At 49.5% G+C, this 23,722-nt stretch overlaps 1 protein-coding gene across 8 annotated transcripts in view; it reads right to left on the bottom strand.

Annotated features, from left to right (window-relative positions):
• Positions 1 to 111: 111 nt before the first annotated feature.
• The window catches only part of AMPD3 (adenosine monophosphate deaminase 3), a 48,508-nt gene continuing 24,897 nt past the window's right edge, over positions 112 to 23,722 (bottom strand). For all 8 annotated transcript variants that reach the window (XM_006937095.4, XM_019812047.3, XM_045038949.1 and 5 more), the window contains 12 exons: positions 23,385 to 23,547; positions 21,046 to 21,265; positions 18,891 to 19,020; positions 14,440 to 14,634; positions 13,012 to 13,143; positions 12,316 to 12,479; positions 11,433 to 11,559; positions 8,566 to 8,729; positions 7,313 to 7,433; positions 5,949 to 6,122; positions 3,985 to 4,095; positions 112 to 2,949 (listed from right to left, as the gene is read on the bottom strand). In XM_006937095.4, the coding sequence (XP_006937157.1) occupies positions 2,773 to 2,949; positions 3,985 to 4,095; positions 5,949 to 6,122; positions 7,313 to 7,433; positions 8,566 to 8,729; positions 11,433 to 11,559; positions 12,316 to 12,479; positions 13,012 to 13,143; positions 14,440 to 14,634; positions 18,891 to 19,020; positions 21,046 to 21,265; positions 23,385 to 23,547 (1,878 nt within the window). In that variant the 3' untranslated portion in view covers positions 112 to 2,772. The remainder of the gene's footprint in view (positions 2,950 to 3,984; positions 4,096 to 5,948; positions 6,123 to 7,312; positions 7,434 to 8,565; positions 8,730 to 11,432; positions 11,560 to 12,315; positions 12,480 to 13,011; positions 13,144 to 14,439; positions 14,635 to 18,890; positions 19,021 to 21,045; positions 21,266 to 23,384; positions 23,548 to 23,722) is intronic.

Here is a 23,722-nt window from a genome sequence, read left to right as displayed (position 1 = left end):
TGCTTAGGTGTATTACCAATATATCTCCTTCAATTGTGTGTATAAATCCAAAAAACGATGAATATTCCAGTGGAGAACTCAGAAACAAGTAAAGAGAAAGCCAGAGAGATGTACTTTCAACTCTGCTTTAATCCAAGATAAAAGGAAGTAAAGGCCCAGGACTCACCTTGGTACATACCAACCCAGGAGCTGTGATTGGTTTTCATGTGGCAAAGAGCAATGTTATTGATCATCTCAACAATGCAGTTTGGAGTGACACATACATGAACTTGAGGCTTTTATAGTAAGGGATAACCTGCTTCGAAATTTGTTCTTTTACAAACATGGGCTAGTATACAATAGCCTTTGATTCCACCTGTGAACACAAAAGAAAGTAGGGATTCATCCCCCACCCACCCCACGCCCCTGCAAAAGGCCAAAGCCAATTAGGTACAGTGATGAGATAAAAGAGCAAAGCGCTACTGAAAAAGGTGTCTGAAAAGTTTGCAGGACAGGTAAAATTGAATACACGGTGGCTGAACAGATTAAAGTAATATCCAGGGAAAGGGAACACGTGTGGTTTTACTCAGGAACTGTAACAGGCCAGAAGTTAGAGAAAAAAGATAGCAAAGGTCCACCTTCTGGGTCTAGTGAGCTTCAGTTTAAAATTTTTGAGTATTCATTATAAACGTCATCTATGTCTGAGTCTTAGTAAAAGATAAATTGGTAGTTGTTACTTATAACTTTTCATGATGCCCAATCTTTTTTTAAAATTGTTTTTATTTCAGTACAGTTGACACACAAGGCTGCATTAGTTTTGGGTGTACAACATAGTGATTCAACTTCTCTGTATGTTATGCTATGCTCACCACACGTGTAGCTACCATCTGTTACCATACAGTGCTATTACAATATCATTGACTTATTTCCGATGCTGTGCATTTTATTCCTGTGACTTATTCCATAACTGGAAGCTTGTGTCTACCACTCCCCTTCCTGTGTTACCCATGCTCCCACCCCATTCCCTCTGGCAACCGTCAGTTTGTTCTCTATTTATAGGTCTGATTCTGCTTTTTGTCTCTTCATTTGTTTTGCTTTAAATAGTATTAACTTGAAATAGTTTTAAATTATTGAGACATTTATTTAATAATTAAAAACAAATACTTGGTACAGATAAAATGACAATTAAAAACTGTACAGTAATTGCTGAGTTAGGACAAATGTATACAAATGGGGCCTTTTCAAAAATAATGAATGTGTAAGATAAATACTGGGTTTTCAGTTAGTTTCATCATTAGCTGGAAGATAGCATACATGTCTGCCTAATAAAAAGACTACATTTATTGTTCCATATGCTGAGTTAATCGGTAGAGGGGATAAGCATTATAAAGTCACAGGACAAGACCATCTAAAGTCAAATAAGCATCTTCACAGGCAAAAATAGAGTTCTTCTAAGTCTATAATAATTTAGAAAGGCTTGTCATAATCTGCATTTGCCCACAGAAATAGAAAGGTCCTTGAGCAGCTTGTTGCATACTTGGAGCACATATCCTTTAAAAATTGCCAAAAGAGAAATTCATTCAGTTATTCAATGTACATTTATTGAGCACCTACTATGTACCAGGCACTAGTAACACAGATGAAGAGTACATTGGTAAAGCTTAAATTCAGTTTGGTCTTAAAAATAATTTCTACCTGGCCCCTGGGACCACTTACATCTTCTAAAGAAGTCTGCATGTTAGGTAAGGGAGAAATTTCACCTTAAAAAAATGCACAGGTTACACTGGTAAAATTTAACATCTGTGAGGCCTAATGGAACAGTGGGGAAAAGGACTGGATTAAGAGGAGTAGGGAAAGTAGTTCTGGTCCTATTACTTATTAGCTGTGTGACCTTAAGCAAATTTCACCTCTCTGGCCCTAACTTTTCATAAGTAAAATGGTAATTGGGCTATAGTCAAAAGATTAGAACCAAAAGGAACAGGGATCATCTAATCCTGTTTTCCAAAGTCCGTAGTTCAAATGAAAATATGTAGAAGCCCCAGTGTAAAAGTGATGAAAGAGTTGCTTTGAAGAAAGCGGCGTCCAGAACCTCACTCCCCCTGCCCTCCCCCTCCTCCTGAAGTGGTCCAGGAGGGGGGGCATTCACAGAACATTTGAGAACTACTCATCAAGTCCAAACCTGTACTTTTCAGATGAGAAAACCAAGACACAAGAACAGAAGCGATTGGTTCAATGTGCATATGTGGCTTCCTAAGTAGGAGGGCTAAGTAACACATTTTAAGAAATTCATAAAAAATGCAAATTGTCAAGAAGGAAATTTTCTATTTTAATTCTCTCAAAGTAGTTCCTTTATGAAAGGGAGCTTTGAAATTGATTTTGTTTAAGGCAGCCAGCCAGAGGCTGAAATGAACAACTACCAACTAGCCTGCAGGGTCTATAGAGGATTTTGGCAGAAAACCACACAGACCTCATGTCAGTAGGCACTGGACCTTGCAAGATCCTGGCCCCAACAATGCAAGCACTAGCTGTTTCAAGAGACATATTTGGAAAATTAGGAATGAGTGCAGACAAGTGTCCAGCTCCCAGATCCCCAAGGAGGAGTCACCATCTACTACTCAGAAATACTAACAGAAGTGGGCATGTTAGATCTTAAAGTGAACAGTACAACCGAAATCACTAGTCAGAGGCATCCTCTACATGGAGGACGGTCCTAGTTTGGTATCTTGACCACTGTTAGTCGCAGCAAACTTGAAATTAAACCAGAAAGTTAAAATGCATTGTCCACTGCTGGACCTATTTGGTCAGAGCTGTGATCTCTTCTGATTTCATGGCATCAGACAGGAAGCTGAGCTCATTGCATAAGGTCTCGTATCGGAACGCCATCCGGATCTGAGCAACATTTGTCTTTCGGATATCATTTCCTTCAGGTCCTTCTTTATAATAATTTTGTCCCAGAAACTTTTGCTTCTCCTGTGGAACCAGAGAAGTACAAATGAAACCATATACCTTAGCTTTATTTTCTATATCCCCATGGCAGCTTTGACATTAGCCACACCAAATCAAACCAGTCCCCTGAAGCTGGTCCTTCACCAGGACATCGTTCCCCACAGGGTTCTTAAAAATTCCTGCTGGCCCATGTGCTCGAGCATGTCACCCTGATGTCCACATTCATTCCCTTCATTTCTGACTATGCTTTCCTTGACCACAAGAAAAAGATAAGACCTCCAGGAGCTGCTGGCAATGAAGAAGGCAAGATGAAGGCACGAAGACTCTTAGTCCCTCCTGAGAGCTGACAGGGACAGTCTTAGGAAGCGGGTCTGCACAATTGAATCGTGAACGTTTAGCTCTTCTCTGCATCAGCATCCAGTAAGAGCAGCACTGATGCGGCTTCTTCCTGTACCAGTGACACCACCCCAGGGAGGTACCCAGGAGCCTAGGACACCACGTAGAGAAATGGTTCTCAACCCTGGCTCCACATCAGAACCACCTAGGGAACTATAAAAAAAATTACCGATGTCCAGGTCCCATCCCTACAATGTTTTATTCAGTGTAGGTACTATTCACTATCCAAAAAATACCGAGTGCCTACTATGTGCCAGGGACTATTCTACGCCCTAGGGATATAATGCTGAACAAAACCGTCTAATGGAACTTACATTCTGGAAGGAAAGACAGGAAAACACATAACTATATATTACAATGTCAGTAGTAATAAATGTTATGAAGAAAAACAGATTAAAGGGCTGGAGAATGATGGCAAGTATGTGGCTGTGGTAGAATGGTGATCAGGGAGGGCCTCTCGGAGGAGGTCATGTTTGAGGTGTGAAAGGGTGAAAGAGCAGCCTTGAAAATTCAGGGGTCTCCCCTAGAGAGTTTCAGTGTTCACCCTGCTTGTCATCCTCACGGATCTCAGAGCCTAGAAAGTGCCTAACATGCAGCAGGCACCCATTGTATGTGTGTTGAAGGGACAAGAGGGTCACAAGGCAGTGCCATCACACACCATACCTGATGGGAGAGGCCACTCTGCAGCACGCTGTTCCTGGCGATTTCACACAGGTCACAGGTGCTCAGCTTCCACACTTGAGCAGCAATTGCATATTCTTCCATAAGTGCTTCCTAGATCCGCCCCCCCCCCCAAAGCAAATATATGAGATGGTAGGATATCCATTTCAATCCTTCACATATTCCCAAAGCTAGAAACATCAGACAGACATTGCAGATCTAATTTTTCTTTAATGTCTGCCACCTGGAAAACCAAACAACATTCCCACCCCCTTAAATTATGAACTCGTAAGATCATCTTTGGTGAATTCTCAGGTTTCCAAAGAGAGATATGTCAAAGAACCCCTACACGTTGATTTGTTGGCCAGCACATGTTTGAAGCCCTGTGTCAAGTCATGCGGATGCCAGCCTCTGTTCCACTGCGACAATCACCCTGGGCATGTACATGTTTAGTACCTGCTCTGTAGCTTTGCTTTTTATTTAACATCACTTTCTTAAGATTGCCCCAAAATAAAAGTGAATCTGAATAAAGTATTAAGAGCAAAGCTGGAACGTTAAATAAGAATGAGAAATGACCAAGTAGTGAGACAGTAATCCCAAAGGGATTTGGGTTTGAGCTGTGCTTTCTGCCTTATCTCCTAGGATGTGAAATGTCTACCATCGATCATAAGCTCTCCCATTACTGCTCGGACACCCCCACTGCCTCTGTAACCTAGAGCAGCAGTTCTCAAAATGTGATCCAAGGTCCTGAAGGCCTTTTGAAAGGTCATCCCTCTTCCAACTATGTACCTTTGTGAGGCAAGATTTTCTTCATATACTTTGATAAAAAAACAAGGCATCACAACCGATTGAATGCAGATGCAGATGTAAGAATCCTGCTGTCTTCTATTAAACCAGACATTAAGGGGATTTGCAAAAATGTAAAATAATGCCATTCTTGATGCCATTTTTTTTTTTTTTTTTTTGCTTTTGGACAATATGACTGGTTTCCGTAAAAATGGCTATTTATGTTAACATTTGGTAGGTTTGTTAATGTTACTTTTTAAGTATGTATTTATTTTGGGAGACGGAGAATGAGCAGGAGAGGGGCAGAGAGAGAGAGAGAGAGAGAGAGAGAGAATCCCAAGCAGGCTCCACACTGTCTGTGCAGAGCCCAATGCAGGGCTCAATCCCACGAATGGTGAGACCATGGTCTGAGCTGAAATCAAGAGTTAGATGCTTAACCAACTGAGCTACCCCCAGACACACACAACCTTGTTAATGTTAGTTTTAAATGAGTTAATATTTTTCAATTTCAAATTAGTTTCTAACACACTTAAATATCACTAGATATAGCTTATGTAATCAACAGCTTTCTGAGGGCCTTTAATTCTTAAAGCTTATAAAGGGGTCCTGAGACCAAAAACTTGGAGAGCCTGTCCTAGACGACTCGGGCACTTCTATTTTTACTAATCAATGGCTGGTCCCCATGCATGATATTGCCTTTCCCTTCCTCTTTCCTGGCCCTACAGATCCAGAGTAGAATAATAATAATTAATAATAATAATAGTATTAAAATGTTAACTAACATTTTGAATACATGCTATATTCAGACACTGTGTTAGACTCTGGTTCATTATCTTAATGGATCCTCACAATAAAGGAGAGGTAGACATAGAGACAATTTCATCCCTATTTTACAGATGAAGAGGAATAAGATAGAGATCAAGTAACTTTACCAACATCATGGAGATAGCAAATGCCAAAGAAAGGGAAAATGGAGAAGGCAAAAAAATAAAATTGTGCCTTCATGGGTTCAAGGACTCCAAAGACAGGGCTCCTGGGAGAAACACTTTTTGCTCCCCAGGAGCTTATCTCTTGCCTTCACTGGGCACCAACCCCACCCCAAAAGCAGAACTGAGTGTGTGCTCCGGTGTGTGCAGTTGGGAGGGCAGACCAGGGCTGGCTGGGGCACCTAACATCCTCACCTTTGTATAGTGGAACTGCATGGGGTCATCAGTGGAGAGAGAAACATGGAGTCCCTTGTGCAGGAATTCCCTCAGAGGGTTTTTGGAATATTCAAGGAACAGACTGTTGTTGCTAAGAGGAGACATGGCAATGGGGATCTGAGCAAGGTAGTAGAGATACTGCAACACCGGACTCTGCAAAAGAACCACCAAACTCAGGTGACAAGCGCCAGAGAAGGGAGGGAAGGAGCATTCATCAGTGGAAACCAGGTCCGGCTAGTTAGTGTCTGTGTAACAGAGCTCCCTGAAGCCAACAGACCCAGATCCCCACCTCCCCTTCCCCACCTCCATGTTCATCTGATACATCACATGCCCCTCTCCTCCTGGGCTGCCCTCCACCTACCGTTGGGAGCTCGCCCTCTTGGCTCCAGACAAGGCACAGCTCAGGGCAAGAAGGCAGCTGCAAGGCTCCAAACTGACCCCAGGCTACATACTCTGCTCCCCTCCCCCAGGTACTGCCCCCAGTGGGTCAGCCCAGGAGATGCTGGGCTTTTGTTATGTTGCTTTGACCACAAACACCCAGGATGAGTCTGTAAAGGCTCTGGCCCCTCGGAGAAGGGAAGGGGCAGACCTGACTGGGCTAGAGTGGTTTTCTGATGTAACACCCTCCGCCCACGGAATTGTGACACACAATTAGACCTCCCCAGGACACAAGAGGCACCAGAGGAGCTTGAGCAAACATCTTTCTTATGGAAGTGATCCAAAATATGGAGAAGACCAATGGGCAGAGTTCGTGGTTGTTATTATTTACACAAGCAAAAATTTGATAGACTCTGTCGAATAATCAGAGACTAGGTGAATCAATTATAGACCATCCAAGTGGTGGGCCATCCTTCCAACAGCCTTTAGGATGAAGAGCATAAATGTTGCAGCACAGAAAAATGCTTGTTATATAAAGTTAAAGGACAAAGTAGAACCAAAACAAAACAAAACAAAAAAAATCTGTGCTCATAATAAGCACATTAGAAATCTGCTCTGGTGAAAAAAAAAAAAAAAAAAAGATGAGAATTAGAAATCCGAAAAAGCTAATAATGGCTATTTCTTTTAAAGTAATAGCAATAATGTTTGTTTTTTCCATTTCTCCATCTTTTGGAAGATCCAAATTGCAATATGTTTGATTATATTCTTTTCATAATTAAATATGATAAATATGAAACCAAGATGACTACAGACAGCCCAACCCAGAAAAAAGCGCCAGCCTTTTAACGTCACTGGCCAGAGCCTCCCAGAGGGCAGACAGGAGCCCAAGCGATCCCACTCCTCCCCAGGGGAGCCCATGGCAGGACCATCATTGCAGGGCAGGTTTCCGTGAGTGGTCTGGTTACCTTCTTGAGGAGTAGCCCATGGGAAATGTTGTCAGCAGTCAGGAACGCAGACACCAGGTGGGTGATGGAGCCAGACTCTCCACAGTGAGGCCGGAACAAGAAAGTGCTCAGGCCTCGTTCCCTGCAGAAGTGAGGCTCTTAGTCAGTAAGGACCCCTAGTCCACTGTACGTAGGGCCGCACAGGCCTGGGGCGTGTACTCCTAGCTCAGGACCTACTCCAGGGAAGACAGTCACCCGTGGGAGAGTCAACACAGCTGACACAGGGCACTCTGGAAACTACCACCCCACCCTCCAAAATACAGAGAGCCAGGTCCAGTGATCTTCAGAACCAAAAGATGCCATCTCTGGGGAACAGAAAGGGGACCTAGTGGTACAAAGAGAACTTGCTGCGTCCCCGTCCACTACTGACCTTCCCCTCTTTACCACGTCTTGTAGCCTAGATTCACAGACCTTCAGAGCAGCAAAGGCCATGTGAAACCATGGAGTCCAACCACTTTGTCATAAAAATGGGCAAATCCAGAGGGTGGAGTCAGGCATTCAAAACCCCTGGGCAGTTCAGCTAGAGCTAGAACTTAAGCCCCTCCCTCCAGCAGCTCAGCCTGGACTGCCCCACCCCAACACCAGGCCATCTCCTCTCAATCATGGTCCATCCAAAACCTCCACAGGCTGCACTGGCTTAGGCTGAGCTAGAGAGGCCCCATGGCCCAGCAGGGGCAGGAGGGAGGCTAGACCTGCAAGGGGGTGGGGATGAACAGCTCAGTGTCTGCTGCTCTGGGCACCCAACTCCCACCTTACGTGCCCTGTGTGTGTGAGCACTGGTGGGAGCCTGTGCAGATAAGATAGTGATGTGAGCTCCACCAGGGCGTGGATTTAGTCTACTTTGTTTTCTGTTAGATGTCTAGTGCCTGGGACAGTGCCTGTCACATACAATAATCGGTTGCATGGATAGATGCATGTGTGCACACTGTTGGTGCGGTGGAAAGAACATGCATGTATGTTGGCATGTCCCATGTCTGTATCATATCAGGGATGAACAGATACACGCATAGCTCTTGGTGGGTATATGTATGCACACGTGTGTGTACGGGCATAAAGTCTGGCTGTGTTGTACGATCATGTCTGCGGCATAGCAGCATGCCTGCATGTGTGCATGGCTCTGTGAATACTGTGACCTGTGTTGTGTGCTGGGGCATGACCCCGGGTGTGAGGTGTGAGGGCACACAGACGTGTGTGCAGGGGCTGGGCTCACCCACCTGCGGAGGTTGTTGAGCACCATGATGTTGGCATACATGTAGTACAGGTAGTAGCTGTAGGGCGGGTTCTGCTCACTGGTCCAGATGTCTGGGTTGGGGCTCTTGTCTGAGAACATGTGGTCGCTGTGCTTGGATTCATCATCCACGCTGTCAAACCCTGTCACCTGGGCAGGAGGAGGGGTCCTGCATCAAGCTGAGGCAGATGAGCTGCCAAAGGCCTTGGGGGCCAAGCCTCCCAGGTTCATCCGTCAGCTGGGGACCCCATAGCCTAACTGAGGCCACATTCCTCCCAGGGATCGGAAGTGGGGACGATGCCATAACCTGTCCCTCTGTGGCTTCTAAAAGTAGCCAGAAGGCCAGACTGGAGAGTGCGAAGCCCTAGTGTGGTAGTGGTGATGGTAAGAGGGGAAACTCAGACTGGACCAGCCACACCCACCACCCATCCCTCTGCTGTGCCAAGGAGAAGGCCAACACTGCAGGGTAGCTAGCAGAAATTGCCATCAGCAGCAGTGACAACAGCTGTGAGGGAGAATGGGAAGGGCCAACTATACGGCAGGCCCTATGCACTTACCACACATCAGCTAATATAACACTCAGAGCCATCCTGTGAGGGAGGGCTTGACTATGAACAAACCAGACCCAAAACGCTTAGGGAGCTTGCCCACGCAAGACAACGAGTCTCTGAACCTAAATGGACTCTGGGTCTGGTCTCTGGGGCTGTGAGTGGAGGATGCCCCTGGGATGTACCAGGTGAGGCCACAGGAAACCAGTCTCAGTGCCTCACAAACAGGTCAAGGTGGGCCCCATCCAGGAGGGCCCCTTGGAGGGTGAGCTGTGGTTCCCAGGAGGGAGGTGCTCTGCCCCCTAACTCCTCCCTGGGAACTTCCCTCTGAGCTTCCTGTCTTTCCACAGTAGCTGCACCTCAGCTAAGACCCAAATTTTACCTCTGGGGGCACTACCCTGGTCACTGGCTGCCTGGTCACCTGCTCCCAGCCCCTGACCAAACATGTACCTACAGAAGATACAGCCTCTCGGCCAGCACAAAGGAGCAGTTCTGCTAACGCATCTCCCCCACTTTTACTCAGCCGCAACAGCACTTTGGAAGGAGCCTCTGAATGACTCCACCTTGCTCCACAACTGGCCCAAACTGGGGAGTCCTGGCCAGGTCTGCCAGCCTCTGCCATTCCTATATGGGCAGTAGGTGCCCAGAGGAGCAAGGGACCATGAGGGTCTTTGCGGAATCTTCCCTGTCATAGAAACACGTGTCAAAAGCAATGACATGGCTGCCACCACAGCTCCCAGCATGGCCTGGATGGGTCTGGGGGCCAGGGAGGCCCTTGAGCCCTGCTCTGTACTCACTAGCCCCGTGCCTTACCTGAACTCTCCAGGGCCTGACATGGAGGTAACACCAGTCCCTCTTCTCAGCTTTGTATTCAACAGATGGAGGGCCTCAAGCACAAAATATGTCTAATCCCCAACTCCTCCTCCTCCCCAAGCGTGCTTTTCTCCCACTTGTAGTGACCTCTGAAGGCACAGGGTCCACTCTCCCACAAAGCCGGGCACTGGGGAGGCACCCTAGATTCTTCCCTCGGGCTCACCTTCAGGCTTTGCCCAGGTCCTGTCGATGCTACAACCATGCCCACCGCATGCCCAGAAGCCCTGGCCTGCCATCTGCATATGCCTCACTTTTCCTACTTGGGAGGCACTACAGCATGAGGGTAATAACACCTGCTGGGGAATCAGACACCTGGATATGAATTCCAGTTCTACCACTTTTGAGCCTCATGTGATTTCCTCATATATAGATTGGAGCAAGTAGCTTCACTGGGCTGAATTAAATGAGACAATCCGTGGAAGCATTAACAGTGCTTCATACAGCAAGCATGTAATAATTCTGCCCAGCATGAACACCAACAAAATGACGTGGACTCAGGTAATCATGAAGCTGAAGCAAAACCATGTCATGGTGTGGATCACTGGGCAGGCAGCAAACACTCAATAACTGTGAGCTGTTCTGCTGGTGCAAGTCCCCGGCATCTGTCTCTACTGCTGGAGCAGGCCCCCTGGCTCTCATCTTGCCCCTTTCCCCCCACCTTTAGCTACCGTCTGTTCCTGGCCTTTCTCCATACAACAGCCAGCATGGTGTTTGTCTAAAACATAAATTCAATGACGTCCTTCAGCCTGCCCAAACATTTCCTAGCAGCCCCCTACACACACACACAGAGACCCCATCACCCCTTCCCACACCCCCAGCTCTCCAGAACCTTCTCTGCCTCCCTCCCTGTCAGACCCCCAGAACCTCCATGGGGTACTGAACTTGCTTCTCACTGTCTACAGCCATCTCCATTCTGGGAACCCAGAGGGAGGGATCAGGGCCTGCCCCACTTATACCCTTTCTGGTTAACTTCTCCTCTATCCCTTCTTCCCCTCTCCCATAACTAGCCAGATAAATGCATGTTGTCGGGCTTGTGTACTCAACCAGACAAGACGTGAGGACCATTGTTATGAGGTAAAAGCAAGAGCACTGATTGTCTGCATTTCTAAAGACCTGGGGGTGCTGCTGGGTGCTTCTGGGGACAGAATCCAGTCTTTCCAGCACCACCCAGCCAGGAACCGACTCTTCAGTCTTTCCCCACTGCTGTCTTCCCGGTACACCATCCACATCCCAGGGCTGCCCCTGAGGAGAAGGGGACTTCCCCTACCCGGAGCAAACTCATTATTTTGGAAATTCAGTTTCTTGGGATCGGCCACCCCTGCCTGGGGCACAGAGTAACAGGATCTGAGAAGGGAAGCCTGACCCAACCCACTTGGAATTTTCTCTTCCCTTCACCACTGGGCACATCACCTGAAGCACCACCCACACTTACATATTTGAGGAAAAGATGAAGCTCTCGGTGATCCTGGGGGTTGATTGTGGCCTCAAAAAGGGGCAGGAAGATATTCTCCAGCATCTTCCCAAAGCTTGGCAGCAGCTTCTTTGACCTAAATATGTCACTGGGGGGAAGCAGAGACTTGCTGACTAAAGTGAACCTACCAGCCCTGTTGGTCTGTGGGAGAGCAACCCCATCGCTTCCTCAGGCCACTTGTGTTTCCATCTAAACACCCAGAGTAGAGTCAGAGATGTGGCTTGAACACAGGTCCTTCCCCTCCTCTCCAACTCCCAGCAAGTTCTGCAATGCTAGGCATTGGTCAACGCCCACCCATGCCCATCAGAGAGCTTTTCCAAGCTAGAGGCCATGCTGGAGTAGGGTGCTGGGACTCAGGCTGACCAAAGGTCTGAGAGATGAGTTCTCAAATTTCTTGGTTCTCAAATTTCTCCTCCACTGAGTTGAGTTCCCTTAAACCACATATCCCAGCCCACGCAGGGACCATGAGCCCCACATTGGCCAGATGGCAGAGGACAGTGGTCATCTGAGTCCTAGCCATAGAAATCCAGTGCCAGCAATGCCACCATCAAGTTACTCATACCCAGGGGCTCATGCAAAAGGATAATCCACCCTCAAACCCCATTGAGAAGATGGGTAGTAGTTCCTGCTAGGTTTTGCATGGGATTGTTCTTCAAAGAATGAGTTTAAGTGTCACAAGGACAACTTTGCCAACCACCCCCGCACTATGGGAAAATCCCTAGGGAGGAGAGGCCCAACCTGGCACCAGAACCGGCCCCACCAGCAATAGTACAGACTCAGCAGCCCATGAGGGACAGGCTGTGTCCCCAGAGGGCATGGGCAGACAGCGGGCCACCTCACTTACTAGATCCGGGGCACCTGGATGATCCAGCGCATGTTGGGTGAGTAGACCTTGTGCTGGATGAACCAGCGGGCCAGTTTGGGCCACTCCTTGGGATTGCGGCCATAGATGGACAGCCGTGGCTCTGAGTACTGGTACTTGCTCTCCTCCAGCTCCCTGGCCACCTCCTAGCACCAAGAAGAGCTCAGGTCAGCCCAAGAGCACCCCAGCTGCTGGATCCTGCAGCTCCCTCTCGACCTGCTCCCAGGCTGCGAAGGCCTGATCTACATCCTCTCGCTGCCATGTAACTACTCCTCCACCTCAGTAGAGGCTCCTTCCTGGGGGAGGGGAAGGCTGTGGTCTGCACAGTCACATGTCTAACCAGGCCAGGCAGCAGAAGCCCCTCCAAATGGAGCTACGCTGCCCCAAATCCAGACTGCAGACAGGGCAGTGAGCCTGGCTGCTGTGAGCACTGGTGGATACCCTCCCTTCCTCTGGCGTGCATTCAGCACCTGCAGCACCAGTGTGCCCATGCTCGGGAGCTGGCAGCCTGGGCCACCGCACAGGGCTCCTGGGTGCCTGTGCCTTGCCTGAGCTGGATGGTGGACTGATGGGGATTCGGGGAGGGGAAAACAGAAGGCTATGCAGCGCCCCCACCCTCTGCAGGCAGATGCTGTCAGGTATCGGAAGAGGGTTTGGAGAGGCCCAGGGCTCACTCGCCTTGACCATCCGAGCAAAGTACTCTCCTCCCAGGTAGTTTTCAGTTTTCAAATATAGGTCGCGCAGCTCACTGGCCCCCACAGGGTTGTATTTGGAGTTGAACTTGTCAAAGCGATGGAATGTCTGCCGGCCCTGGAGAGAGGAGACCACCAGGCAGATGACCACATTGTTCTGTAGCCACCATACACATTTCTCTCTCCAGGCCTTTACAAGGGGGTCTTATGTGCAGCCATGCTGATGGCTATCTTCTATGTCAGCTCTTGCATGAAATCTTGGAAAGTCCTGGGGCCAGGATGTGTCTCCTCACTCAGTCAGCCCCAGGGTCCTGTACTGAGGCCCTCTGTGAAGGATCAAGGCATCTCGTGCTCCAAGAAACCACGGCTAGGAGCATCACTGGCTGAGTGAGCAGAAAACACCAGACTACTAACCAATCAGTAATAAAGGGTGTCTATTACTGCTTCGACTTCATCAAGCACTTTCTCCACATTACTTCATTCAGTGTTTTATTTGTTTTACTTTTTTTATTGTGGTAAAATATACATAACACAAAATTTATCATCTTAACCGTTTTTTAAGTGTGCAGTTCAACTCTCTATCTTGTAAAACTAAAACTTTATACCCATTAAACAATAACTCCCCATGACCCCTTCCTCCTGGTTGCTCCTGGTAACCACCCCTCTCTCTCTATGAATTTGCCTATTCCACGTACCTCATGTGAATAAATCATATACCCACTGTCCTTTTGTGTCTGGCTTTTCTGACTTAGCATGTTTTCGAGGTTCACCCGTGTTGTAGCAGGTATCAGTACTTCATTCCTTTTTAGGACTGCAGAATATTCCATTGTGTGTATCTACCACATCTTGTTTATCCATTCATCTACTGATGGACACTTGGGTCATTTCCACCTACTGGTTGTTGTGAATAGTGCTGCTATATAAGCTCTGGTGTGCAAGTATCTGTTTTAGTCCCTGCTTTCAATTCTTTTGGGTATATTCCTAGAAGTGGAATTGCTGGAATATAATAGTAATTCTGCATTTAACTTTTTGAGGAAACTCCACACTGTCTTCTACAGCAGCTGCACCATCATTTAGAATTTTAATAACTTCGTAATATCAACAAGGCACATGGCATTCACCATTTCATAAACAAGGAAATGAAAGCTTAAGTGACCTGCTTAAGGGCACACAACTCCTAACTGGCAGAAGGAGAATTAGAAGGGGGACCTGTCTGACTCCAGTCACACTCTTTTTTCCGACCCCATGGCCCTGCTATTCCCTGAGGCCAAACTACCTCTTATATCTCCTATGGCTAGAAGAGAAAGAGCTGCTTACACCGCCAGCCTCTCTCCAGGCACAACCATGGCTTCCTTCCAGCAGGTTGAGTCCCCAACCAGGATGGCTTGAGGCACTAGGGCAGAACCTCACTCACCGCATGGACATCCAGTGAATCGACAGTGAGATCATATGGGTCCATGTGCAAGCTGTCGAACACCTGCCGCAGGGTGATCTTCCGGCCCCGCTTCTCAGCCACAGTCCTGTCAGGCTCTGTCTTGTACGTGTGCTTGATAAAGCGCAGCAAGTGCTTCTGGTTCATGCAGGCAGCTGCGTGGATGTGCGTGTCCACCTGCAACATGGTGCCCACAAGCCATGAGCCAGGCCACCTCCCCCGGCCACAAGAATTGGGGTGTCCAACCCTCAAAGTAGACGGCAAAACCTCAGTATCCATGGCCCTACCAATGCCTGAATCTACACCCCTCCCCCCAGTTTCTCCTCTAGGCTTTGAAACTGGTCCTCCCTCTAGTTTTGCTGCTCAATTCACCTCATTATAGCATCCAGAGATCTTTTTAAAATGTGTCTGGCCATTCCCCAGCTAACAAAACCATCAATGGCCCCCAAGTCTTCAAGATAAAGCTCAAACTCCTTAGCCTGGGATTCAAGGCTTACTTTCACCCTTAATTCCCACCTTACCACTGCCTGCTCTATGCTCCAGCCATGACATACCACTTACAGGTACCCGAGGCATTGTGCTATTCTGCACCACATCACTTTGCCCGTGTGTCTCCTCTGCCTGGCGTGTCTTCCTTCCTCCTCACCAATCTCATCCACCTACAGGGAATTTCTAACAACCTCCTCCTCCTGGAAGCCAACCCTGATCCCCTCAGCACACTGACCAGTTTTTCCCTTGCCCAACCAGGAAAGCTAGCATGGACACTCCCATTAGTGTACATGTCTCTGCTGTTCACTCTACAAATTCCCCATCTACTCTGTCACTAGACTGGGAGCACAGTGCTCAAGGACAGAGACCTCATCTTATGCATCTAAGTCTCCAGTGCCCACCCAGAGCCTAATATGATGCATTTGTTGAGTCAATGGATGGATGGATGAACAAACGATGATATCCACATCCTCAAATAACCCTAAGGGCCCGCCAAATGCCCCACAAGGTACCATTCTTCCCACTGACTTCTCTTGGAATATTCCCATCAGCCACCAGCCCTGAGGAAACAGAGACCTGGCTAATCCAGGGGATGGCTGAAGTCACAGTGGGCATCCTGATGCCCCTTGCACGAGCCCAAGGGGCCTCAGGGAGGTCCCCAGGGAGAGAGGCAGCAGTCTCATGGGCTCTGCAGTTACTGCTGTAGCCGGCTGGGTACTCTGCCAGGGCCAGGATGAGGAGGCGGCTGACCTCTGGCCAGGGAATGCTGTCCACAGCTGGCCAGGCATCTCCAAGTCAGGCCAAACCAGACATTTGATCTGTTGAATTTCTGTGAATATTGTCTGAGCCAGCCCATGTCACTGACAGCATCACTGACTCATCCGGGCCCTTCTTGCCATTAATCTTGCCACTTCCAACCAGAAAGACCACTAGACATCAAAGAAATAAAACAATTCAAAGCACCAAAAGCTAAAATATCGCCCAAAGCACACTGTAAAGGCTCAGTCATCTCAGGGATAGGCTGGGCTCATGTGGGATGCACAAGAGGTCAGCCTGGCTTAGCTCAGCAGGACGCAGCTGGACTCCACTACCTCAGCATGACAGAGCACATTCTGGGCTTTCTGCTTGTGTCCTCTAGCATACCAATGACACACTGCAGGGGGTGCAGTCTGTCCTTATCCCCACGAGTCACAAGATGAAGGAAGAAAACAACTGGACAATCCAGGAAGCATCCAATCCAAACTTCGGAATGTCCAAGGTGATTATTTTAGAAACAAGTAAAAGAGCCTGTCGTTGGATGTCAGTGTTTTCAATTCACAAGGAGACACCAACATGTTCCTTGTTTTCACCTAAGATCCAGGTGTAAGCAAACAGTACAGTTTACACACAGGGCTGGCCACCACTGGCCATTTCCACATGCATATCAGACATCACTAATTGATTGCAGCACTTTCACTATGCTTTGGGAGTAGCCACTGCCAAATGGTCAAGTCTGGCACAGAAGATGAAGCCTATTTGCTATGCCTGATACGGCACGTAAACCAAAGTGGATTGAGGACTAATCTTACCCAACTCCTAAGCAGTAAACACACTCGGCCCTGGTTCTTAACTCTGAGCAAACAACAAATGTCTCAGTTACACAGTCCTGCTGGTTGGGCCCCGTGGTGTCATGACACATGACCTGTTGTGATGTTGCAGATACTTTCACAAACACCACCCACACAGACCCAATGGCCACGCACAGCTTCTGCCTCAGAGCACAGCCCTGGTTTGCCCTCACAACACTGATAGCTACCTTAGAAATATGGAGGCCACCCTCCCAGGCCACCCTGGGTTTCAGAAAGCCAGTTCTCTCACAGAAGAGGTTTCCAAGGTAAGATAGAGCAGTCAGCACCCAGGAGGCAGGGAGGGGCAAGCAGAGGCCTGACTTGGAGCAGATCTGGGCCCATGTTTATGGACTGCTGTGGTGCCAGAAAACAGGCCACTGCATTACGGCGCAGGGGTTAAGGCCATCTCTATCCAGAGAGCACGTTTAGCCTCAGACTGAGAGGGGGACCCCTAGGGTTAGGTAACCACGGCCCCCTCTAGGACCCTTTTCCACATCACAGCCAGAGAGCAGCTGGTTGGCTCAGGAGCCCACCCATTGGGGCCCTACCTCAGAAGCAGTGTCCCAGCCAGTAAAATCACCAAGGACACCTTAGCCCCAGGCAACAGGAAGTAGGCCCAGAGCACTCATGTGGAGGGTAGGACTGCACTGGGCTGGGCAAGAAGCTTTCTCAGACACCCATCTGGGTACGTGTAGTGCATTTAGGCAGGGCTGAGAGGGGCTGGCATGGTGCCTGAGCATCTACCTGTCTGAGCACCTGAGGCTCTTAGAGAAGGAGCAAATAGTGCTCAAAGGTAAGGGTACCAGGTAGGTGATTTCTCACATATGCTGTCACCTCTACCTGGAACCCCCTGAGACACTTCCATAAACCTCACAGCTCATGAGCTGAAGTCACCTCTCATTCTCAAGGCTCTTCCTTGAGAAGAGCCTTGGATGGATGGTCCCATCCAAGGGGAGTCCATGCCAGACCGCAAGAAGTGACCTTAGAACCCCCTAGAGGAGGCCCCCAGGGATGGGAACTCACTTAACAGAAGTGACCTTGGGACCTCTCTGGAGGAGGCCTTCCAACCATCACAGCTGAGTGTTCCCAATCAGGTCAGGGAGGCTTGGGCTCCACAGAGGAGCCACATCTTCCCTGTACCCCCAGCCAAGGTTCCCTTATCAAAGCTTGCCCCAGAGAGGGGCAGCCCTCAGGGGTCACATCTAGGACAGAGGCCCCAATGGAGATGAGGACCCCACTGTGACTCAGCTCAGGTTTGGCCATGAGGCAAAGCCTAATCCCCACCCTTCCCCTATGAGCTCCTGTCCCAGAATACTACCATGCCCCTTCCCCCTTCCCAGCTTCCTCTGCGAACCCCAGGGGCCCTGCATGGTCCAGAACCTCATACACCTCTGCCAACACACTCTCCCCACAGCCCAGCACCACGCTCTCCCCCAGCACCTGAGCTCCTGTCACACCACACCACCTGCTGTCGTGGCATACACTGGTCGTAGTCTCTTCTCTCATAGCACCCTCTCCCTCTTGGTCTTTGCATATGCTGTGCCCTCTGCCTGGAACGCCATCCCTTTCATTCCTTTGCCCCCAACCCCACCCCCCTCCAGGCTGACTCCTACTCACTCTTTAAGTCAGCTCAGTTCTGGCCTCTTCCTGAAAGCCACCCCTGCCACAACACCACACTGAGAGGACTAGGCTAGGAACTTCTTGGGGATGGGCAGCGACTGCTGCTCAACATCAAACACCCCATGCTTAGCACTGATATTCATGAATGGAAGAAAGTGGAAAAGCTGGAATCCATGATCATTTAACCTACACACCTGCCCCAGCTGCAGCCCCTGCAGGCCACAGGAACCTGAGCCCAGGCTAAGCCTCCCCCTCCACCCTAGGGGAGTGGCAGAGACAGGAGCACATCAGATCTTTTCCATAAATACACCTGATCCAGAAGGAAGCAAAACCACAAACTCCCAAGCCCAAAGAGTTCATAACAGCCTTTTCTCTCTGTGATGAATGTAATACATCCTCTACCTTAAAAGTAGCCTGACCTCAAGTCTTATGACAATTAACAGACAGACCATACCCTATTTTCTAAGGAAGAGGGCACATTCCAAGAGATACATGATATGGACAAAGATTTCCACCTAGAATCATACCCAGCATGATCTGAGGCATGGCCTGAGAGAAGGAAGGCAACTCACCAGTCTTCCTTCTGCATGTACACATCACACTCCTCTGGCCAAGGAAGACCACACAGGGGTCCAGCCCCAGACTCACCCAGGGTATCCCAGTGGTTTGGAAAGGGGACCGGGAGGGGTGGCTCTCAACAGTGGCCCACTGACGCACCTTTCTCACATTATAGAAGTCTCGGTGAGGGTTACTCTTCAACTCTTTGAACTCAGACATTTCATTTAACATCTCATGAAGACTGAACTTGGATTCCAGAAAGTTTAGTCGCCGGTGACAGTATGTTTTCCTGCAAGTGGGGAGAAACCACAGTTAAGGAGACGTGGCATCGAGCTCTCCAGTTTGGAGACCTCCAGTGGCTGTGGGGACCAACCCTCAGGTGCAAGGTCAGGATGCAGCAGGGAGGGATGTGGTGGTCCCAGCTTTCTGCAGACCCAGCTGACCTGTGTAACTACCTCTACATATTCCACGAAATGAGCAGAGAGTCAGTTCAGGGCAGTGGAAAGCTGACTTTGCAAACTCACACAGGTGCTCTGACTTCTAGCTTTATGTGCTTAAGTAATTCATCCCAAGCCTCTGTTTCCCATGAGCAACTACAGAGATGGCAATGCCCAGGACTGAACTGGAGGTTAAATTGGCTCATGTGTGTGAAGGGCCTAACTCTGAGCAGAGTGGATGCTCAATAAAAGTCTCCCTCCTCATCCCTTCCTTCCTTCCTTCCTTCCTTCCTTCCTTCCTTCCTTCCTTCCTTCCTTCCTTCCTTCCTTCCTTCCTTCCTTCCTTATGTCTTCCCATTGATCCTCAGCCACCTTTACTTCTTTAAAGAGTTTCACTTCTCCCCAGAAGATCAGGAGTACAGTCAAACTATAAGGCAAGACCTGCCTACCTTTGGCATAAAGAGGAAGCATCCTGTAATCTAATGACATTCCCCAAACCCCAAGACCTGAAGACCCTTCAACTCTAAGGTCTCAAGACAAGCAGAGGATGTTTTGTATCATGGGCAGATTAGGAATGTAGGGATGTTTAGTAGCACAGAAATCTCTGCATGGACTGATGCTCCCACCAGCCAGCAAAGGCCCCCAGGGGTGGGAACTCACTGCTCCTGGCCAACTGCCAGCCCACAACCAACCCAGGGGTCTGGCCATGTGCCTGTGCTCAAGCCACACGGAACCTTCAACCACAAGTCACGCCACCCTGCTTCCTTGTGGCCCCCAAATAAACAGCAGCTCTCATGGCATGCAATCACTCGGACATTCTTCAGGACCAGCTGTCGACCCTGGAACGTCACCATGTCAGCCGAGGCAAGCCCCAGAGCGGCACAGAGGATGCATGAAGAGTCTGAGTCACGAGGGATTTCAAAAGCCATCTCCACCCAATCCTCTCCCCAGCAGGTCTCACCTGGATAGCCTCCTGGACAGGACAGCCACTGTTTACATACCTCCCGGAACAGCCAGGGTCCTCCCCCTACCCTCCCTCCCAAGGCACCCCCTCAAAGTTCCTCCTCACAAGGCAGAGGCAAGCCTGCTGGGAACTGCCTTTTCCCCCTCCCAGATCTGTCTTCAGATCAGTGAGGACAGAGAACTACTCTGCCCACCCCCCAGGGGTCCACTCCCTGTCTTGGGAACTGGCATCACACCATTCCCAGAAAAAACCTAAAGGCAGTGCAAGAGAGGTCCCTCGGCAATGACCAGCACCCTTTCCCTCCCCCAGCTTTCCAGTCCTGGCTGGACACTCACAGCACAGCCACTTGAGGGTTCAGGGACCGGCCCTCCTCTGCTGATGAGCTGCAGTGCTCACCAAGGAGGCAGGGGCCCAATGCAGGGAGACGACTGACCGCCTGACAGGTTAGCTCAGCCAAGCCCATGAGCATCCTGGGGGTCATGGCACAAAGTCCCCAGGCTCCCTGCACTCTCCCCTCCAGAAACATGGGAAAACCAATGCCTGCGGCAACAGCCTTCACCTCTCCCCTACCACCTGTGGTAATGCCCTGGGCGCTATCTCCACAAGGCCACTGCCCTGCCTGGGGAGAGCGAGAGCAGCCGCTCTCAGGTACACAGGTGGCCACCAGCAAACAGAAGCTCCACATCTAGGATGCAGAAGGGACAGGTAGTACCACTCTAAGAACATGCCAGCCTATGATGGAAAATCGTTGCAGGAACCCACAAAGCACTGGGGAAGGGGACAAGTACTCTCTTTCTGGTATGATTGAAGTGCAGGCAAGCCCAGAGTTAAAGGGTGAGCTGACCTTTCCCAGCCCCTTCCTACAGAACAACCCCCATGCAAAGAGAGGCAGACCCGGGGAAAGCTGGCTTACGTGGGACCATCCGTGATAAGAGCCAAGATGTGGCTCATGTCCACTGTGTAGGTCTCCAGGTCGGGGTAGGGTAGGCTGTGGGGCTCCTGGCGCTCCAGCATCTTCTTATTATCATACACGAAGAGGATGCCCCCCTGCATGCAGACCAGGTAGCCCAGGTTGGGGGGAGCATCATCCAGACAGTAAGGGTCTTCCTGGGGTGGAGGGGGAGGGTGGAAGTCTGCAAAACAGGATTGAGTGATGGTAAAGTGCCCTTGACCTCTTGAGCTCACAGGAGCTCAAAAGTCACATTCCTTAGCCCTCTAATGAGGGATATCCCCATCGTCTTATCTAAAACCTAACCACCCCACCCACCCCCACCTACCCTGACATCATATATCTCCTTCCCTGCTTTATTTTGTTTCCTTAGCATTTGCCACTATGTAAAATAATTTCACTTACTTATCCTAGGTAGTATATGTTTGGTTTGTTTACTACTGTATCCCCATTTCCTAGAACAGACCCTGGCACATGGCTAGCACTTCAGTAAATATTTTTAATTTAACTGAAATGAACCCCAGCCTCCTGGGCATGACAGGGATGCCAGGCCCATTAAAAAGGGCAGCTGTGTCCTCTCCTAATAAAAGAACAGGCAGCACTTGGGACTGCCCAATGGGAATAGTTGTCCCTGTCCTCCCACATCTTCCTGAGCCGAGGGCAGCCAAGAAGCTGCATGGAAAAGCCTCCTCCTGCCCAAAGTGAGCACAGAATAGGCAGCTTATCTCCCACAGAGCAGGGAATGGCAACGACAGAGCTATCTGTCCCCACAGCTGTTAGCCCACAGGAGGCAGAAAACACCTCTTGGCTATTTCCCAGCTATGAGACCGAACAAACCACTTCAGCCCTCTGATCCTGTCTGCTCATCTGAGAATAACACAACCTGCCTTAACGTGCTGTGGTGAAGGCTGCAAAAGTGGGCATAAGAAATGCTTTGTAACAGTAACGCCTAACCCATAAATTAGAGGACATTATTCTCATTACTCTTCTAATGAGTATTCCTAACTCTTGATAAGCTCTGTCTCTGGCCAGGGAACGGGTTCTACTAAATAGCAGTAAAACTGGGGGCTTCAACTCTGCACATCAACCAACCCACATAGAGCCCACCTTCTCAGATGCCAGCGAGAGCTAGGGACACTCCCTGGAATCTTCATCAAAGAAAGCAACCAAGGCAGTGTCCCCCGTTCAGTGCTCAGAACAGACTGTCCCAGAGCAGGAGTGAGGCATCACAGGGGCTGAAGCAGCACAGCCCCAGGCTAGCTCAGGAGTCCCTAAAGTGTGCCAGGGGCCTGTGAGATGCAGGCAGGACCAAGGCCTGCAAGAAGCCACAGCCTCTGTCTCACCACGCTCATTTCCAGCCCCCGGGGTACTCTGCTTTGTATAGAGTACACATTTGACAGTCATTCCTGTCTGCCCTTGCCCAAACTGGGGCAGATGGCATCAACTTGCCTCAGACAGATAGGGAAATGGGCCCCGAAGTGTTGAGATACACCCAGGGTCCCAGGTAGCAACAGATGCCCAAAGCCCAGGTCTCAGAGCTGCAAGGAAAACCCAGACAGGAGAAGACCTGTCGACAGCAGTTACACCCAGCAGGCAGCCAGGTCCTTGGGCACTGGCACAGACCACCAGGCCCTCATCTGATCCCCCACCACCACCTTCACAGATAGTGGTTTCTTGTTGTATTCATTCACGTTACCTAACTTACAGCCTCTACTGCTCCTATGTCCTTCACAGGCCAGTCTCCACCAGAAATCATCCTCCCATCTCTGACCTCCTCTTCCCCAAACGCTGCAGAACAGGCCCAAGGCATAGGTATTATTCCCATTTTACAGATTGAGAAACTGAGGTCTGGCGAAATACCTTGCCCAAGAATGTGGTGGAGCTGAGACCAGAATGCAGGTGTGTTTGATGTCAAAGCCTACTTTCCCTACCCCCAGAACATGCACTCTGCATCTATCCCCACACTACCCCACCCCACCAGCAATTCAACATTTACTGTCTGATGGTGTTGTGTTAAACACCCAGAATGAGATTGCCTATGTCTCTGGAGGATTCTCTAGCTCAGGGGCTATCTTTTGCCTCTCTCTTAACTTCTATAGCTCAGCTCTGCCCAGAGTCGGGTACACAGTGCGCACAGAATCAGACATTGGGGAAACCAGCAAACGTGGGTGTAGGAAGCCAATACCGGAGCCTTGCCCTTAAAACACCATGTGGGAGAAATACGTCCAGCCAGAACAAAGAGAATACATCCGGCCAGTACCAATTCTTGGGCCGTGCCCCACTTGGGACCCACATGCACCCACCTGGGAGGCCCTCCTCTGGAGGTGCACTGTCTACCCTCTGGTCACCCAGGTACCGGGCCGTGGTCCGTGGGAAGCGATGGTAGGCAAGTCTGGCATACTTCTCCCGTATCATCAGGGCCTTGGCTAGGCTTTTGGCAGCCTGCTCATAGTCCTCCACGGTGATCTGCAGAAGGAGGTGTGCAGAGAAGAGTCCGCATCACAGGCCTGAGACCACTGTCCTTAACAAGATCTACTGTAAAGTTGGCTTTCGGCTGGTGGCTGGGAACTTGGGCTTCAGGGGGCATTCCTCCCACTGACTCATACGAGCAGCTCACCCAGCCTAAACTGTACAGTTTATG

The sequence above is a fragment of the Felis catus genome, chromosome D1 (genome assembly GCF_018350175.1).
Source record: "Felis catus isolate Fca126 chromosome D1, F.catus_Fca126_mat1.0, whole genome shotgun sequence".
Taxonomy (NCBI): Eukaryota; Metazoa; Chordata; class Mammalia; order Carnivora; family Felidae; genus Felis; species Felis catus.
Note: the sequence above shows the minus strand (reverse complement) of the source record. Positions and strands in the feature narration are given on the sequence as shown.